This window comes from Rhinatrema bivittatum, chromosome 1, assembly GCF_901001135.1.
Source record: "Rhinatrema bivittatum chromosome 1, aRhiBiv1.1, whole genome shotgun sequence".
NCBI classification, from domain to species: Eukaryota; Metazoa; Chordata; class Amphibia; order Gymnophiona; family Rhinatrematidae; genus Rhinatrema; species Rhinatrema bivittatum.
Genome location: NC_042615.1, coordinates 765871284 through 765892067, shown reverse-complemented (window position 1 = coordinate 765892067; position 20784 = coordinate 765871284). Strand labels below are relative to the sequence as shown.

The window sequence follows — 20784 nt, the reverse complement described above, 5'->3', positions numbered from 1 at the left end:
CGCCGGCTCTTTCATCCAGCCCCACTACAGTAAAGGAAAACAGAGGGGGAGGGCATGTGCTCTCCTGCACAATTTTGCACATTGTTGTTCCCCATTAAAAAAAAAAAAAAAAAAAGTCTTAGGTTGACAAGAATATGTGACCTTTTAACAGTTCTCAATACAATATTCTGTCAACGGAACAGTTTATAAGAGGGGCTGGGATAGTGATGGGGCTGTGCACTGCAATACTGGGGGGGGGGAGGGGGGAGGACATGGGTTAATGCCTGAGTTGGGTCTCCTGTTCCTCTATGAGAGGGCAAAATCCTAGAGTGGAGAAAGGGAGAGATTCCAAGGGTCTCCATAAATAGCTTGCCTTTAAAATCCTTCTGCCATTATCTACGAGCAAATATTTGGTGACGTATCTAGTAATTTCAAAGAATCTCTTAGAATGAGCTGCGACATGCACAGTCCAGATTTTTTGGAACTGGATATTCTCAAATGTGCCTGTGGAGCAGTTTGTAAATAACATTTCCTGTCAATTAGGGGAAGAGAGAGACCAGTTTTGGAACCAAATGTTTGGGAGTTGTCTGTCATTATTCCAGGTCTTGACAAAATTAAAACTGTAGTCATCCTTTACTTTGAGTGCTTTCACTGGCAGTCCCGTCCCCCCCACACACACACTCACCAGCAGATAAACCACAAGTTAAAAAGAAACTGCAAAACTGTTGAGGATATTCCCCCTAAGAGAAAACAAAACCTTAAAAGACGACAACCTGGGTCCATGGAACTAGCACTGGATTCCCACACAACTGATGACAAAATTCTTATACATTATTTTGTGAAATATAATCCCTTAAATTGGCATCCCCTGCTAGAGAGAGTGCTTGTTTTCAATTAAACTACATTTACCAGATGGCTCCTTATCAAAGACAGACACTAAAAACAAGTCCTGATTTTCAGTACATTTTGTCCTGTGAATGCTGGGCTTCATATTCCCATCGTCCCTAACAATTATTGTTTCTAACTACATATGGGGGTGCCCAATTGTCCTACCAGATTTTTTTTGTGGAAAAGATGAACATTTGATTATTCTGATCTGTAGAATGGATCAGCCACGTCAGTGAAATTTCAGTGAGATTTGGTCATTCTCTCAGATTTCAAAATGCCTCACCCAGCTAGGACAGGCTCAGACTCTTTTTATTGTTTCCAGATACACTGCTCAGAAACATTGCAAGTGTATTTTAAAAAGAGTAATTTTAAAAAACCTCTCCAAAATGTTGTATCTTTCCTGGATGCTGTATAGAATGGGGTATCTTAAAGAGGGCTCCATTCTCACATTATTACTTTGACCTCGACATGGCCTTGTGGACACCATCAGGCAGAGGATTTGCTGCGCTTCAGTGTCCTCCCAAAACTACAACAGGAAGGAAATCATGATCCATATATCATAATCTTCATCTTTATAAAGTTTTTACATGCTGTAAGCAAGCACCTTGAATAGCAAGGGCAGGATATGCTTTTCAAAAACATATTTCAGCTATATATTCTTGTGATGACTCTAATTCCATATATCATTTATAGCAGAACGAATGGGGTGGATATATAAAAGACTTATGAAGTTAAAAAAAAAATATATATATGTCAGCTATTAACCTCAAAATTTAAGTGGTTAAAATTCTCCCACCAATAATCATTGTGTTCATGGAATTAAGTCAGAGAAAGAAAGGGCCAGGTCGGTGTCTCTTTTTCAAATGTTGCCAGTTAGCACTAGTCTGCTAAAATTTGACTGCTCAAATGGCTAACCATGCTTTTAAATGGTTAGATATAACCCAATATGAAGTTGCGACTTTAGCCAATTAGAAGCAGCTAAATATCAGTGGCACTTTGAAAATCTACATCAAAATATTTTCTCCTCCATCTTTTTTGATGCGGTTACCTGATGTCTTCACCATAATGGATATCTGTGTCATCTGTTAAAAGTTCACAAGAAAATCCTATGTTTTCTGCAGTTTCTATGAAAAAGAACAGACATTACACGTATACAATTGACCAGTTAATATGATCAGGAAAAAAACCAATTACGTTTATTAAGTGTGGTGTTAATTTTTTTTTTTTACACCTCATTCCTCAAAATAACTTGCTTGTTTTTCTCTTTTAAAGGACTCAAAACATTTCATGATTCCAAGGCCTTTTCCTCTGAGCAATGATTTTGCATCCATCACAGGGAGCACAAAAGATGTAGCGTGGAAACCACCAGGGGTTCTTTCAGGAAAAAATCAACAGTTCTGAATTATTAAAGTTAGGGGAAGCTGAACCAGTCTGAATTAAATTTGTATTATTCCCACACTGGGGGTTAGGAGTCTTGGAGGCTATTCTTGATTTTTTTATTTTATTTATTTATTTATTTCGGGTTTTTATATACCGGCATTCGAGAACGCAGTCCCATCATGCTGGTTCACATAAAACAAGGGTGTATCGTAAACATAAACTAAAACAATGGTGCAGAAAAAGGCAGTTACATATAACAGGGTGATTAGAACTTGGCAGAGGAAGAAGAGAAAGGACAGGTCATTAATTCAAACATATAAACGATAGCGGAGATGGTTAATCATGGTGTAGGTGAAGGTAGGGATTGGTATGGATGAAATAGATCAGTTTGAGTCCGGGAATGCTTGTGTGAATATCCATGTCTTTAGTCTTTTTTTGAAGGTTGAGATGCATGTTTCCAGTCTGAGGTTTGAGGGGATGGAGTTCCATAACGGTGGAACGGATTTAAAAAACAAAACCTGAACTCATTGTTCACCTTGGATAAGTTCCAAGATATGTATGTGACTAGACCCCCCGATTGCCATATTTTCTATACACACCAGGTAACTTTTTTTGTCCTGGTCTGAATGCAAACGTTTGCACATTCATGCTTAAATTAGAAGTATTCATGATTCATGGTAACCTCTAGACCAATTCAAATGGAGGTGAAGCTGACCATCCTATATTTAAAAAAAACAAACAAAAAACCCCAAAAAACATACACATTGGCTAGTTTCTTTCACAGCAAGAAAGCTAAAGGTGCTGTATTTGTTTTGGAGAAACCATGGTCCACTAATTACAGCAATGGGCTAAGATTTAGAAGTCCTGGAATATTAGTTCAATTTTTTCACTGTGCTTCTGGGACCTAACTAAAAATAAGATGCATGTCTTGATTTGGTTTTCCCAGTCAACATTCAGGACTTATTTGGGATGTATATATGTTTGAACAAAGGTCGCTTTTTTCGTTCATTCCCAATGGACGAACCGACAACAGTGTCTCCGAAAAGAACAAAAATTTCCATTTGCATTCATTTTTGGAAGTTTGTGCATGCACAAAGAGCATGTTCTGCGTACAACTTCGGATGTGCGTTTTGTGTGGGCAGTTGTGAATTATGTGCACAGACTTCCAAAAACAAATGCAAACAAAAAAAAAACCAAATGAAAGCAAACAAAAATCCCCACTGAAATGAAAGACGTTGGCCTGCACATCCTTAATACTTAAGAACATCTTAAAAAAAAAAAAAATACAGACATCCCTGAGGCTCCCAGTACGCAGTAATGATTTGCATGTCAACCTGGATAATCTGATCGATAAAACACTTGGTTGTCAATCCTTATGCACAGTGACGGCAATTTTCAGAAGCCATTTACTCAGGTAACTGGCTGTTTGAAACTTGCACACTCATGCGGGTAGAAGCACGCTCAGGAATAAACAGCATACTTCCTTTTACTTGGGCAAAAAAGTAGGTGGGCTCAGGATTGGTTAGGTTGGGGGGGGGGAGGGAAAGTACACAGCTTGGATTTGAACATCTACACACATTTTGAAGGGGGAAAAAGTACTTGCGAAAAGAGCAGCTGGAAATCTCTACAGTGCTTTTTTTTTCCTCCCAGGATAATTTTCAAAAGGAAAGAACCCACGTAATTTCCCTTTAAGAAGAGGTGGAAAGTCTGAGTAAAACTAATGGCAAACTTTGCATCTATGCAGGTAAACTTGAAAAACTCTACCAAGTTTGGAACTCTTAAGAAATATGACAAATTATTTCTTTTCCCCCCATCTTTGTAATGTAGCATAAAATTACTGGTGCTAAAGAGTTTCCATGATAAACAGAATTACCTTTCTTGTCACCAGTAAGCACCCAGATCTTAATGTCAGCTTTGGCAAGTTTTGAAATTGTTTGAGGAACACCATCCTGTAATTTGTCTTCAATAGCTGTAGCTCCCAGGAGCTGTAAGATATCGAAATGAACATATATCCATCTCAATGTATTATATAATTTCAATTAAAAAAAAAAAAGGTACCAGGTTAGGAATGACCAGCTTGTGGGTTTTCAAAAGTAGCCAGTATAACAAAATTCAGCGTTAACCAGGTAAATTTATCATCCTAGGTGCAGCCACACAAATAATTGTTTTAAATCTAACCACACAAGTATTTTTTGCTGGTTTACTGCAGCTGAATAGCCAAAGTTCATCAGTTAACTTCACTGCTCAGTGGTTCTTTGAGAATCTATAACTTTTGCCTTAAATTGCTCACAAATATGAACATTACACTTAACCAGAGAAAGTATTAAGCTATAATTTCCAACATTTTATTTTATTTATTTATTTATTTGAGTTTTTCTATACCGGCATTCACGGAGATTCGTATCATGTCGGTTTACATAAAACAGGGGTGATCAATACATTATAAACGTGTATAAATATAACATGAGTATACATTTTATATATTTACAAATTATAACAAGTTATAACAGTGCGCAGAAAAAATCAGTTACAATAAAACAAGGATGGTTTTTAAAATCTATTTAAAATATGGACTTAATGTTTCAGAGTGATTTAATACATACTACCCTAATTTACTCCTACCACAGGGATATTCTGAGTTGATAGAAATGCCTCTTCTCCCAAAAAAGAAAAAAAAAATACAAAAGAGTAATGACCAGATACCATCACCAATCTGTCATTTTATAGTTGAGTTATACTCCGGTCTGGATTTAGAACTTGGATACCCCTATAGGCAGGATTGGAGAGTAGAGGGTGTGGGAGACCCTGGAGATCAGATAGTGAACGAAGTCCCTCTATCTCCACTCTAGAGTTCCAGAGTGCCATAGCAGTGCCCCTTTGAAGTGGCACTGCTCCTCCTTGACACAGGTGCACTCCTCTTTGGCCTAAATATTTGACACCCTAGGCAACTGACTGTGTTTGTTAGGCCTAAATTCAGGCCTGGGAACACTAACACCCAATCTTACTAAGTCTTTTCTTTTACTCATGCTTTTGGGAAAGTTTATTGAATCCAGAACCTCCAGGGAGGCATTCTCTGAAATGCTTCCTGTTCCACGCGCAGGTCCCCAGAGGCAGGCAGAGCTCCGGAGTCTCAATGCATGGATGAGACGATGGTGCAAGGAAGAAGGATTCAGTTTTGATAGGAACTGGGGAACCTTTGGGGGAAAGGGGGGAGTCTTTTCCGAAGGGATGGGTTCCACCTTAACCAGGGTGGAACGAGGCTGCTGGCGCTAACCTTTAAAAAGGAGATAGAGCAGCTTTAAAACTAGAACAAAGGGGAAAGCAGACAGTCGCTCAGTAGCACATGGTTTTGAGGGTGGGATCTTTGAAGGATACCAATGAAGCAATAGTGTTAGGACATACCAACAGAAAGGTTCCAATAAGAAAAGTAGTCCATGTGCCTATAAGTAAAGCATCACCTGAGCTAAAAAAAGTTATCCCTGACAACTGAAAAGAGAATACAAAAAAAAAACAAACAAAGACACTTTGAACTGTTTGTATGCTAATACCAGAAGTCTAAGAAGTAAGATGGGAGAATTAGATTGTATAGCAGTGGATGATGACAGACTTAATTGGAATCTCAGAAACATGGTAGAAAGAGGATAATCAATGGGTTAGTGCTATACCAGGGTACAAATTATATTGCAATGACAGAGAGAAGCAACTTGGTGGCACTTTATATCCGGGAAGGCATAGAGTCCAAGAGGATAAAGATCCTGCAAAATTGAATCTTTAGGAGTAGAAATCCCTTGTGTGTTGGGGACGAGTATGGTGATAGGAGAATACTACTATCCACCTAGCCAAAATGATGAGACGGACAGTGAAATGGTAAGAGAAATTAACCAACCGCATCATTCGTTAAAATGCATTATGGTGTTAACGCATGCGTTAATGCCATAACATGCAAAAAATGCTATAGCACAAATGCAAATTTTTTTTGGGGGTGGGGTGGGGGATCAGGGTGGAGTTTTGGACAGGAATTAGTTAAATTAGGGGTGATATTACACCGTGCGATAGCATAACACATGCTAATCACACGGTCTTAACACCAGAAATAACTACACCTTTTTTCCTGGCGTTAAGCCCAAAATGGCCATAACACAATTCGCGATAAATTTTTGGAATTGCATTTTCGCCATTTCTGGGCTTGGGGATGGAGAGGAGAACGAGAAAACCTCTGGGGAGAGCCTCACTGTGTGCATCTATTTAAGTCTCTACAGGAGGGCTGCCTAATAGGTCGCGATAAGGTGTTAGGGATGTACAAACAGTACAGTACAGTACACCTTGGTACCACTAACCATCAAAATTTCATCTTGGTTAGACTTTTCGCACTCCAAATTATGTCAAATGTATTTATATACCGTCAATTTGGTGTACAAACTTGGTTTACAATTAAGATAAAAATTACATAATGTGGTTAAATCAGAATTAAAACAATATACAAAGACAGATAGCCAAGTTTTTAGGTTTGTTTTTTTAAATAATTGGTACTGGGTTCTAATCTTAGATTTACTGGCATGCTATTCCATAGCATGGGACAGGTCATGGATATCGATCTCTCTGACTTCGCTTAACCTTGCTCCTTGTATAGTGGGACTGTAAGAGATCTTTATTTTCTTAAGATCTTAAGTTTCTGCTGGGGGTGTACAGAGGCAGTGATGCAAATCTTCACTAAAGTGTACTGTGCTGTTTGTACATCTTATGCTATATGCGAAACTGGCCCCTAAACCACCCCTAACACCTCACCTCGACCTATTAGGCATCCCTCCTATAGAGATTTAAATACTTAACTACTAGGAGGGCCTTGTAAATAGTCTCTCTCTGTCTGTCTGTCTCTCTCCCCCCCTCCCCCGCCCCCCCAGCACAGGATGTGAAAAGTAGGATTTATTGCACTGTGTGGTAAATACGATAATACTTATGCGAAGTGGTAAGTTACCGCGTGATGCAGTAACTCCAAAATTTCCCTAAACACGCCCCTTTTTGTTACCGCAGGAGTATTCACGACTTTTTGATGAATCTAGGGGCAAATTAGTAGTGCAGTAATAATGGAAGATTTCAATTACACTTACCCAATCAATATTGGAGTCACATCAGGACATGATTGATAGATAATGTTCCTGGATGGAATAAATGACAGTTTTATGGAGCAACTGGCTCAGGAACAGACAAGGGGGAGCAATTTTAAATCTTAATTCTCAGTGGAGCACAGGATTTGGTGAGAGGTTACGGTGGTGGGGCCACTTGGCAATAGTAATCATATGATCAAATTTGAATTAATGACTGGAAGGGGGAACAGTAAGTAAATCCACAGCTCTAAACTTTCAAAAGGGAAATTGATAAAATGAGAAAAAGAGTTAGAAAAGAAATGAAAAATGAAAGATGCAACTATAAAGATTAAGAGCGAGAAGCAGGCATAGATATTGTTAAGAAAAAAAAATACTATCTTAGAAATGCAGTCCAGATGTATTCCATGCATGAAGGTGGAAGGCAGGCCTAATGACTGCCAGCATGGTTAAAAAGTGAGGTCAAAGAGGCTATTTTATCCAAAAGATCTTCATTCAAAAATTAGAAAAAGGATCCTTCAAAAGAAAATAAGATAAAGCATAAGCATTAGCAAGTTAAATGTAAGACATTGATAGGCTAAGAGAATTTGAAAAGTTGGCTGTAGAGGCAAAAACTCATAAAAACGTTTTTAAATTTATCAGATGCAGAAAGCCTACGATGAAGTCTGTTGGACCGTTAGATGGTAGAGGGGTTTAAAGGGGAACATAGGGAAAATAAGGCCATCGCAGACAGACTAAATTAATTCTTTACTTCAGTGTTTACTGAAAAGAATGTTTTGGAGATGCCCATTCGAGACAGGTGATTTGAACCAAATCACTTTGAACCTGGAAGATGACAAACTGAAGAGTAGTAAATCACCTGGACAGGATGGTATACACACCAGAGTTCTGAAGGAACTCAAAAATGAAATTTCAGACCTATTACAATTAATTTGTAACCTATCATTAAAATCATCCATTGTACCGGAAGACTGAAGGTGGCCAATGTAACCCTGATATTTAAAAAGGGCTCTTGGGGTGATCCAGAGAACTATAGACCTGTGAGCCTGACTTCAGTGCTGGAAAACATTGTGGAAACTGTTATAAAGAATAAAATCACAAAACATTTAGCTAGACATGGTTTAATGGGACACAGCCAGCATGGATTTACCCAAGGGAAGTCTTGCCTCACAAATTTACATCTTTTTGAAGGGGTGACTAAACATGTGAACAAAGGTGAAACAGTAGAAGTGGTGTATTTGGATTTTCAGAAGGCATTTGACAAAGTCCCTCAGAGGCTTCTAATAAAACTAAAAAGTCATAGGATAGGAGGAGATATCCTTTTATGGATTGCAAACTGGTTAAAAGACATAAAACAGAGTAGGATTAAATGGTCTGTTTTCACAGTGGAAAAAGGTAAACAGTGGGGTTCCTCAGGGATCTGTACTTGGACCAGTGCTTTTTAATATGTTTATAAATGATTTGGAAAAGAGTAAGACAAGTGAGGTCATCAAATTTGCGGATGGCACAAAATTATGCAGAGTAGTTAAATCTCAAAACAGATTGTGATTGGATAAGTTCCTAGAGGAAAGATACACTGCTATTAATCAATAAGGAATAGCCACTGCTTGTCACCAGCATTAGTAGCTTGAGATCTATTTAATGTTTGGGTACTTGCCAGGTACTTGTGACTTGGATTAGCCACTGTTGGAAACAGGATACTGGCCTTAATGGACTCTTGGTCTAACCCAGTATAGCATGTCCTATGCTTTTATGAATGAGGCCTAAGAATACCATTTCCCAACAGTTATCGTGTGAATCATGAAAGAAAGCCTTTTTCCTCCACTGCCCAGGAAGAAATGAAAGTAATTCTTAGTGCTGGCACAAGTTGTTAGACTGACATCAGTGTAGAATAGGGCTCGTTGCCTAACTTCACACTTGCTCTACGGGATTTATCACTGAATAGTGTAGGCTCAAGACAATCAGAACTTGGCTTCTCTGCTGAACACACACCAGTGTTTTAAAGCTCTGAGTCATAAAATATTAGGCCAAAGGGGAGAGGATATCCATTAGCGACTGAAATGCAAACATTCATGGCGACTTTGATCTAAATGGGGAAAATGTGGAGGGGTCTTTTGGACCAGAAAGAGGGAACATCTGCCCTAATGAAGTCAAGTCGGGAACAGTTTTTGAGCCTTAGATTGGAATACAGATTAAATGTGGTCTTCTGGTAATTTTTTTTTTTTGAATTTTTTTTTTAACTTTTTTTTTTTTTATATACTGATCTTCTTGCATGGGATACAAAATCATGGGATAATTGTCAAAACATGTCCATTAGGGTTTTAAAGTTATCAGCTCACCCTTTATATATGGCCATGATATGGTTAATGCCCAGCCTGTGGCTCATAAACTAGTGACCTAGCAGTGAAAGCCATTCAATCCAGCATGAACTACTCTGACAGCAATAGTACTGCCAACAGCATATCTTTCAAATTGGCAAAAAAAAAGTCACTATTTCTTACAGTTAAAAAAAAAATTCCTTAGTCATTTTTTTATAGTATGCAGTCATATCTTAGATGTTTTAGCATGGTTCTAGGACAGGGATAGGCAGCTTCGGTCCTGGAGTGCAACAACCAAGTCTTGTTTTTAGGACATCCACAATAAATATGCACGAGATATATTATGGAGGCAGTGCATGCCAATCTCTCTCATACATATTTATTGTGGATATCCTGAAAATCAGATGTCGTCGTGATTCTCTAGGACTGACATCTACTACCCCTGTTCTAAGACATTTACATAACTATCAGCAGTTACACCAAAATTTACTAATATCTTTAATGAAAACTAAAGAAAAGGAGCTTAAAAAATGTTTGAATCCTTGCGCTTTCAGAAAAATAAAAGGGAAATCTCAATAAGTAAAAGGTTATCAATAGTTCTATATTTCTAAATCCCTATTATATTGTTGAAAGCACTACTGCAATCCAGTCCTAGCCAAGCAAGTTTTCAAGATATCTGCAATAAATATGCATGAGAAATGTGCATGCAGTGGAGGCAGGGCATACAACTCTCATATGCATACACTGCAAATATCCAAACACGCTGACTAGCTAGGGGTCCTCCCAAGATAGGTTTAGAACCACTGTACTACTGAATTTGCAAGTTATTTTCCTGGATTAGGCCTTCTAAAAATATATCAAAATGTGCTGGCATATCAATAATGAAGCTCACAAGCAAATACAGCAACACTTCATGCAGGTGCTCAGATCCATAGCAGTGCAGCCTTATATCACAAGAGAACAAGCATGCACATATGAACACAGAACAAGACGCAAACAGTCCATTAAGCAGCAAGACAGACTAGAGTTCTCAATGCTTAAGAGAAACCCAAGAACATGTATTCAGAGTTTATTAGAAGTCTTACAATCAAATTGGTTTCAATTTCTTCATACACTTTATCCAAGGCTTCGTCACGGTTACTTGCGACTAAACTAGCTGCCATGTACTTCTTATTCCATTTCTCAAACTCAGTATGGTTAATGTCCTTGTAGCACAGGCACAGTGTCCGTAGGGTTTCATTTGCAAAAATCTGTATGAAAGCATGAAATAATGCACTCAATTCAAGTACACATTGAGAAGCAACTTTATATGGCGCTCAGCACTTGTACTGAAGAACCAGAAATGAGACATGGCTGCAAACAAAATACTGATAACATCTACTGCAGAACTACTAACAGTGCAGCTTTAGCTTAAGATGTACTAGAATCAGGACAGGAAGGATGATGAGCTGAACTGGAGACATGCAGCATCAGAATAAAAATTAAGTGACAACACTGTTATGAGTTTAGAAAAAAAAAATAATCAGAGTTGTGGAAATATGAAATCCCTAAACTTTTGTCAACTTCGGAGTATGCTCTTTCTATACTTCTACAGGTACAGAATTATAACCACACATTTCAAAGAAAAGATTTTGCTCCTGTTTAAAAAAAAATGTCAACATGTACATCTGGATCCTCGTGCAATGAATTAAAATTGAACATTAAGAGAATTTTGCTGGGAATCTTAAGGAGTAATGGACAGAACTTATCACTGAATACAGGTCAGCCCTAACTCCTATTTTAGGCTGGTCAGGGTTGCTTATGTCATTGCAAACCAGTTTATACCATTTTATTAAGACTTTTTGTCATAAGTACAAAATGGCAAGTCATGTCAGCAAATTTACTTTCTAGAAAAGGGAAAGCAAAAAAGTCCGCATTCCAGGCGTCCAACCTTCCTGGGCAGGTAGATGCAGAGCATCAAGGTTTGCAATGCAGACTTGCCAAGTGAGAATGATCTTATTTTAGTATCTCTTCTCCTGCTACCGCTATTTGACATTATATATTTCAAAAAGCACCAGTAGACTAAAATGGAGTCATTATTTAATATTTTTATCACCTGGTTTGCAACCCCCAAAATATTATTATTGGCTCTTGAAATATTGATAGCTGAAGTCAGCAGGTTAGACTATCAATGAGGTGGGGCAGGCGGGTGGGTGGTGGTGGTGGTGGGGGAATACAGATTTTCTCCCTAGCTTGATGTGTCCTGGGGTCTTTGCAGACTTACTGGGATGTCTATGGACCACAGCATTGCCCCATTACATGACAAAGGATATCTGCAGTGCACCACAAGGAAATAAATACTTACATCTAATGCTTCCTGCGTATCATCTTTAACAGGGTTTTCCGGGTGTAGACGCTCATAGATAACTGTATCGGCCCCTTTACAGTACAGTTTGATATTGCCTTCGGGTTCTCTTACTATAAACAAACACAATATGCTCTAGGTACGGCAAGTAGTGAAGAGTCTCAAAAAGGAAAGGTTTCATAAAAATTAGACACCAAGTACACAATCTTAGAGTGCAGCTGAAAAATGTGCATTTCCTTTTTATTTCCATTTTGTTTTCTTGGTTGCATTAAATATTTTGAAATGGGCATTAAAACACATTTAGTGCATATGAACATGATTTAGTACACATTAAACAAGAGTATGAGCTAATTTGATTTAATGCAAGCTAAAAAATGTAGCATGCACTAAAAAAAATAAAAAAACGACAGCACATCCTTAGTGCCATTTTTTATATAAAGGTTGGCACATTTAGTGCATTAGTTCCACATGCTCACCTTTTGCCTGCTTTCTTCTCTCTCATTTGCCCTCCCCTATGCTAAAATTAGCTAGTTTGCCAGCAGACCCTCCAAATAATGATCTGCAGATTTTGTTTTCCTCTTGAGCAAGTCTTCTACTGGGGTTCTTCTATCACTCATCTCATATACCCATTCATTTACGATCATGTTCTTCTATGTCATATTTCAAATGCCTTTACTTTCTTTATGAAACATGACAGTGAAGAGATCATGAAGAAAATGCAGACATATGGCATGGAGAAATTACTTACCTGATAATTTCGTTTTCCTTAGTGTAGACAGATGGACTCAGGACCAGTGGGTTATGTGTTCCTCTGCTAGCAGATGGGAGATTGAGTCAGATTTCAAAGCTGACGTCACCCTAGATATACCCCTGCAGGGACCTCTACTCTTCAGTATTCTCTTCGAAAAGCCATTGTGGACATATATATCGAAGGACTTGATTAAAATTTGGATACAACTTGATTAAACCCTTGCTTAACAAAAGCTTGATTAAAAACTTGATTAAAAAAAAACTGAAGACCGCCAGCATACTCAACCAATATAAGCATTGAAAATCAGCCATACTGTGAATGTCCTGAACTAGGGGTAGGGTGCCGGCTTACCCGTATTCATACAGAATAGAGGTTTGCCTCATAGGAGATTCCTTGGCACCTCTCTTGGACAGCAGTGGGCAGGATGCTGAGAATCATCTGTCTACACTAAGGAAAACAAAATTATCAGGTAAGTAATTTCTCCATTTCCTAGCGTGTAGCCAGATGGACTCAGGACCAGTGGGATGTACAAAAGCTACTCCCGAACGGGGCGGGACGCTGCTCGTGGTCCAGTTAGCACTGCCCTTACAAAGGCTGTGTCCTCTTGAGCCTGGACACAGCCTGGACATCCAGGCAGTAGAACATGGAAAAGCATGTGGGGAAGACCATGTCGCTGCCCGACAGAATTTGGCGAGCGACAGTAGCTTAGTCTCTGCCCAGGATACTGGAGAAGGTACAGAGAAGGGCGACCAAAATGATAAGGGGAATTGAACAGCTTCCCTATGAGGAAAGACTAAAGAGGTTAGGACTTTTCAGCTTGGAGAAGAGATGGCTGAGGGGGGGAATATGATAGAGGTGTTTAAAATCATGAGAGGTCTAGAACGGGTAGATGTGAATCTGTTTTTTACTGTTTCGTATAGTAGAAAGACTAGGGGGCACTCCATGAAGTTAGCATGTGGCACATTTAAAACTAATCGGAGAAAATTCTTTCACTCAACGCACAATTAAACTCTGGAATTTGTTGCCAGAGGATGTGGTTAGTGCAGTTAGTGTAGCTGTGTTCAAAAAAAGGATTGGATAAGTTCTTGGAGGAGAAGTCCATTACCTGCTATTAATTAAGTTGACTTAGAAAATAGCCACTGCTACTACTAGCAACAGTAACATGGAATAGACTTCGTTTTTGGGTACTTGCCAGGTTCTTATGGCCTGGATTGGCCACTGTTGGAGACAGGATGCTGGGCTTGATGGACCCTTGGTCTGACCCAATATGACATGTTCTTATGAGTTTTGACCTGAAGGGTAAAGGCTTCCCTGCCTCTACGTAAGCTGCCTTGATTACTTCCTTGATCCAGCGAGCTATAGTAGCTCATGAAGTCGCTTTGCCCTGTATCTTCCCGCCATGAAGAATAAACAAGTGATCTGTCTTGCGCACTGGTTCAGAGTGCTCCAGATACCATGACATTTAGATCTGGCTACATGCTAGGAAATCTGGTATTATAGAATAGGAGTGTGCAAAGGAAACATTTTCCTTTCATTTTGTCTTTAGCTTTAAGCCTAATGAGGTGGCACCACCTCTGCAGGTGATAATGTTTTGGACATTATCGCTGGCAGTAGCACGGGTAATAGCACCACCTTTTGCCGTGGCGCTATGGGAGCGATAGTGTGCTGCACACACACTGCCAAGATGTGGCCCCTTTCATCCCCCAGCCCCTTTATAGGGGAATGATGAATCTAGGCCTTTATTTGCTAATGTCCACATGAAGTATTTTCTATCCAAAGATGTTTCAGGTTTCCTTCTGTGAGCCAAGCCTGTAACATGTCACAAACATGTCTGGTGCTATATACTAACAGTACATCAAACTGGAAAATTCTAGCCTTTTATTGCTGTCATTTTTACAATGTTAAGGTGCTCCATCTGAAGAAACCATTATTTCTTGAACCATGGGTTTTCCCCATTTAGATTTCCGTGACTTACCTATTGCAGACATCCGTTTTCTGTCACTGTTGAAATCCAAAATAGCAAGAACATCATAGATCCTTTCTATTCCCATCTCGCTGATCGTGATAGTACTCTGGGTCCGTGACAGGAAAACAAATCCAAAGTTCCTGGCTGCAGTTACCAGCGCTCCCTCATCCGGAGAAGCAGCTTGATAGGTGATGTCGCCTATGTTATTAGAAAAAAAAATAGTCCTCACATGGAGGAGGCTAATTTTGAAGAGAAGAAATGTATAAACTTTTCACTTAAAACTGAAAAAAAAAATCTTAGTTTTTCCAAAAGTACCTGATTGGATCACTAGATCTTTATTAAAAATGTTTGAATGGCTTAACATATAAACTAAGCGATGTACAAGACAACAAGCATAAAGGATAAAAATTTACAATACAATAAAAAATTAAAACATGAATACAGAGACATATGGCTACCTATATCTTACCGTATTACATATAAAATTCTCAATATTATACATAATCTTTTACACAACACAAACTCAATATGGCTCTGCTCGCTTCTCAGAATCTACAAACCCTACAAGGCAACTACGTTCAATGGACAGATGTATGTTGGAGGTCCCTTCAGCAAAACTAGCACATCTGGAATTTACACGTAAATGCGCATTTTCAGTTGCTGGACCAATTCTCTGAACGCTATCCCAGAAGAAATTTGTTTAATGGCAAATACTAAAGAATTTTAAAAGGCTTTAAAAACATCTTTTTACCGCAACCTATAATATCACCTAACAATTTCTTTAAGTTTTTGACAATATCAACAATATCCCTAAAGGACTACCATATGCTTTTTAGTGTTCTTAAGAAGTAATGTGTATGTTTTTATTGTTTTTTGGAGGTGTAGTTAATGTTGTATATTGTTTTTACTGTGTATTTTTAATTATGTATGTTTTATTTTTTGTAAACCACTTAGCCGGACAGGTCTCTGCCCAATTTTGCGGTATATAAATCCTTTTAAATAAATGATAAATAAATATCATATATGCAGCTTTGCTCTTATAAAAGTCAACTACCTACCGACTATGTTTAAACAAAAATGTTTTTAGGAGGGTCTTAAAAGTTTTCGGGCTACCAGCCAAGTGTAATACTTCAGGCAGGGAGTTCCAGAAAGTAGGAGCCACAACTGAGAAGGTGCAGTCCCTTGTATGGCATAATGATGGGATATCCAGAAGACCTCCATGTGAGGACCTTACTTGGCGTGCAGGGCAGTGGACATGTAACAATGCATTGCACCAGGGAGAGGCAGAAAATGAGACCGGTCTGAAAACTGTGGCACCGATCTTATATAGAATCCATTGGATAACTGGTAACCAATGAAGATCAATTAAGACTGGTGTAATATGATTCCTAAGCTTATTTACAGACCAAGCGAACAGCTGCGTTTAATTGTAATGGCTGATGTTACTCCATGCTGGACTACTTTTTCCAGCATTTCTCAAACTGAAGTTAAACAAATTATTTCACAAATGAATTTACATTGTCCATCTAGCAGTTGTACAATAGCCTTTTTAAAGCCACTAAAGAAGCCATTGCACTTAGTCTCACTTCTATTGTTAATATGTCCCTTGATCAGAGATATTGTCCAGACTCCCTTAAGAAAGCTGAAGTTCACTTCTAAAACAATTTAATCTTAATAGTAATGATCTTACAACTATAGACCAATTTTGTCACTTTCTTTGGTTTCAAAAATTTTAGAATCTGTAGTGTTGCACCAACTGACTGAGTCTGAGGAAAAAGATTCTGGATACTCATTATGGTTTCAGACGCTCAATGAGCACTGAACTTCTACTCTCCCTAACATATACTCTCAGGCAAGGCCTTGACTTTGGCCACTGTTACGTTCTTGTGTCTCTTAATATATCTTTGGCCTTTGTCACAGTCCATCATTCCATATTAATACAACGCTTGAAAGAATGTGGCACAGCAGGCCGTGTTCTAAACTGGTTTAACTTACTTCTTTACTTGAATAATCGGAGCCAAAAATTCAAGATTAAAAATGAGTCCTCACGATGGTCATCCATTAAAATGGGTAATCCTCAAGGTTCTGCCTTGTCAGTTTTATTTAATATTTACCTGGCCCCATCTGCAAAATCCTAATCAGTTTATGTGATGTTACAAAACATATGCAGATGATTTGTAAGTTTCATTTGGCTCCATACAACTTACCAAGATACCATTGATCACACACAAATTTGCATTTCTGCAATTAGACAGCGGCTTCATTACAACAAATTATCTTTGAACATGTCAAACGGAATTCCTGCTTATCCAGAGGACACATTCTATGGTTTACCAATCTTCAATTGCTGCAGACAATGTATCCTTTAGTATTAACCAAACCATCAAGAACTTAAAGAGTCTGGTTAGAATCTCACCTCTCATTTCCTACACATATAAAGTCTATGGTCAAACCTGGTTTTTACAAATTGCGAGTCATTTCAGGACTGAAACATGTTATATACAGCTGATTTCCATACAGTGGTGCAAGCCTCTGTGTGTTTCCCCTTATAGACTATTGCAATGGTCTCTATCTTGGACTTCCAGATGCCTCTCTGCAGCCTCTTCAACTATTGTTAAATGCCGCTACCCATTTAATTACTGCCATTAAATGTCATGGAACATATCACTCCAACTCTTATTCATCTTCACTAGCTCCCCTTCCAACAGAGAGTTGTTTATAAAATTGGAACGATTGTTTTCAGGCTTATTAACCCTGCTTCCTGTCCTTGATCCAATACACTTCTTAAATTACATCAGCCTTCACATTTATTGAGGTCATCACAGAGAAGCACGCTTGACGTTCCCTCCTTCAAATGTGCTCGTCTTTCTGGGACTAGGGAATCCGCTCCAGTTTTATGGAATTTTTTTCCACAGGAATTACTTCTTAGCCATTGTATCAAGTCATTCGGAGGACTTTTAAAAACATTTTTGTTCAAAAAGATCTTCTTTTAAGAGCTACAGGTCTGGGATTGTTACAAACCTAAGAGCTGTAGGTTCTTGCTCATTGATACAAAGTATTTCTTCTAAAATTCAACTGTACTTAAACAAGTTTATCTGTTATGTTGCTAAGTATTTATGTTTAGTTATTCTGTTTTGTACATTTCTGGAATATGAATGTTTTACACATTGTATATCTTAGACCTTTTTGTGTTAAGCGACTATTACATTTTAATAAATGTAAAAATGTAATTGTAAAATGTATTGAACAGCATGCCTTTGTTATACAATTTAAAATCTTACCTTCCGTCCGATCCACCATCACTGTGTGGCAAATTGCAAGCAGCTTAAAAAATTGTCGAACATCTGGATCATTTCCTACTTTGATCTGCTCAATCAAGTAATGGTCACTAAAAGAGAGTTTCCCATCTGCATACATGTTCCAGCTGAAATCAACTTGCTGCAGAATCAAGAAAAAATACTGAAAACAATTTTTTGAAACTTTTGGACTGTAAAATACTAGAGATGAGCTTCGTTTTTCTGGCTTGGGTCAGCTTTCAGTTCGGGCGCTTCGTGGGAACACTCGTTTTCCCACAGGTCGTTTTTCTGCAAAAAAGAAGCTGGAACCCGAACCCAGAAAAACTAATAAAAAACAAAAAAAACCCGTAGCTGAAAAAAAAACAAAACACCCCAACCCTTCAATTTTACTTTCTTACAACCCCCCCCCACACACACACCATCCTGATCCCGCCCCAAGACTTACTAAAAGCCCTGGTAGTCCAGCAGTGTCCCACGAGCGATCTCTCCCTCCATGCAGTTGGGCCTGCTACGAATCAAAATGGCGCCGATGGCCCTTTGCCCTTACGATGTCACAGGGGCTACCAGTGCCATTGGTCAGCCCCTGTCACATGGTTGGAACAATAGACGGCTGGCACCATCTTGTACTCCTACCATGTGACAGGGGCCGAAAAATGGCACCTTTGGCCCCTGTGACATAGTAAGGGCAAAGGCTATCAGTGCCATTTTGAATACTGGCAGCAGACGGCCTGAGTGCAGGAGATCGCTCCGGACCTCCACTGGACCACCAGGGACTTTTGGCAAGTCTTGGGGTGGGGAGGACTCCTGACCTCCCAAAAGTCCCTGGTTGTCCAGCGGAGGTCTGGCGCCGCGATCTCCTGCACTCGGGCAGTCGGCTGCCAGTATTCAAAATGGTGCCGATAGCCTTTGCCCTTACTATGTCACAGGGGCTACCGGTGCCATTGGTCGGACCCTGTCACATGTAGGAGCACAAGATGGTGCGGCCGTCCATTGCTCTTACCATGTGACAGGGGCTGACCAATGGCACCAGTAGCCCCTGTGACATTATAAGGGCAAAGGGCCATCGGCGCCATTCTGATTCGTAGCAGGCCCGACAGCACGGAGGGAGAGATTGCTTGCGGGACCCCACTGGACCACCAGGGCTTTTAGTAAGTCGTGGGGAGGGATCAGGATGGTGGTGGGGGGGGGGGGGGGGTTTAAGAAAGTAAAATTGAAGGGTTGAGTTTTTTTTTTGGTTTTTTTTAAATAAATGTGCCCCCCCCCCCAACCCGAAAAACGAATTTTCCCTGAAGCTCGGGAAAAATCCGTTTCGTGGTCCCCCAAACCACTACGAATTGTGATAAACGAATGCACATCTCTATAAAATACTGCTAAATATTTAAGTTGTTTTCCTCTTGCAGTCTGAGGGGGAACCATCTCTGGTTGTATTTCATTATTTGCTATCGATGGCTGAGAGTATATAGGAAACTCCCTCAGTCTACCTTAAAGGACCAAGCATAGCTGTCCCACCCAGTCTCCCTTAAGATAGAGAAACACAGGGAATCCTGGGTAAACAGAGGAGCCCTACCCCAGAGGATAAGACCTCAAATCCTAGAAGGGTTAGAAGGGCCAGGGGGAGTATGGGGAGAGTTCCCATTTGCAAAGACTTACTATGTCTGAAGACTAACTGTTCCCTGAAGCTAAGGCAATCTGTACTTCTGTTTTGAGAATGCAGTTAAGCTGAGCTGCCGCTTGTTGCTGCTAATATAAAAACAGAGTTGTGTATTGCCTGCACTCTCCTGAGATTAAGTGAACTGCTGCACTGTTTGTTTTGTTTGCATTTCTTGACCTGAAGTATCTGAAGTGAAGGCCAGTGGCCATTTTGTTTGAATACACTGTAAATAAAGAGCACTGAAGCACAGCCAGAGTCTGCTGGTGGTTTCCTCTGGCTGTACTCAAGTCACTGACCACTCAAACTACCACATATGGTGCCAGCATTGGGGTCACTTGCCTAAAGCATGAAACAGACAAGAATCCATGACTGCAGAGCAGAAGAAAAAACCAAAAAACAAAAAACTTCCTTTTCAGGGTTTTTCTTCTTTTCCTAGGGCCTCCCAGTTCTAACCCAGCTTGTGCACAGGCCAAGAGGAACTATCTCCATCTGGTTAGTCAGGTGTCAAGATGTCTGTAAAGGCCAGAGAGGCCAGCAGATTTTTGGGGTTTTTTTTTTTTTGCTCTTCTATCCCTGGAGATATACTTAAAATGGAGCACATGATCCAAATCTTGGCAACTGGCCAGCTACAAGCACAAATTACCCAGCAGAAGTGATGCAGCAGCATATAGTCCTAATACAGATAGCCTAAGCGATGCAAACGGCTGTGACCAGTTCACCACAAATGACACAGACACTCCTCAAAATGTCCCCGGGCAAAGATCCAGATGGTTTTTTGAATAAACTTAGAGCACACTGCAAGACTGGCAGGGGGGCTAGACCAGTGGGCTAGATATCTGTGGAATTTACTTACTGGATCCAAGTCAAAATGTCTATCAAACAACTAATTCGGATAGAATAACCACTTATCCAGAAGTCAAGACAGCGATTCTAGGGAGAGCAGGGCTCACCCCAGAGGCTTATGACAGCGATTTTGACGTGGAACTCTACAGATGGAACAAAACTCTAGGAACCTGTTCCACCAGCTTAAGGATGCCGCTTGGAAGTGACTGCATCCGGAAGGGAAAACTGGAGTGGATATAGCCAACACAATACTGCTGGAACAGTTC

At 39.6% G+C, this 20784-nt stretch overlaps 1 protein-coding gene across 3 annotated transcripts in view; it reads right to left on the bottom strand.

Moving 5' to 3' along the window:
* ATP8B1 (ATPase phospholipid transporting 8B1) overlaps window positions 1-20784 on the bottom strand; it is a 275982-nt gene that overhangs the window by 45532 nt on the left and 209666 nt on the right. For all 3 annotated transcript variants that reach the window (XM_029579627.1, XM_029579621.1, XM_029579613.1), the window contains 6 exons: window positions 18010-18166; window positions 14738-14926; window positions 12012-12124; window positions 10753-10917; window positions 4121-4232; window positions 1916-1991 (listed from right to left, as the gene is read on the bottom strand). In XM_029579627.1, the coding sequence (XP_029435487.1) occupies window positions 1916-1991; window positions 4121-4232; window positions 10753-10917; window positions 12012-12124; window positions 14738-14926; window positions 18010-18166 (812 nt within the window). The remainder of the gene's footprint in view (window positions 1-1915; window positions 1992-4120; window positions 4233-10752; window positions 10918-12011; window positions 12125-14737; window positions 14927-18009; window positions 18167-20784) is intronic.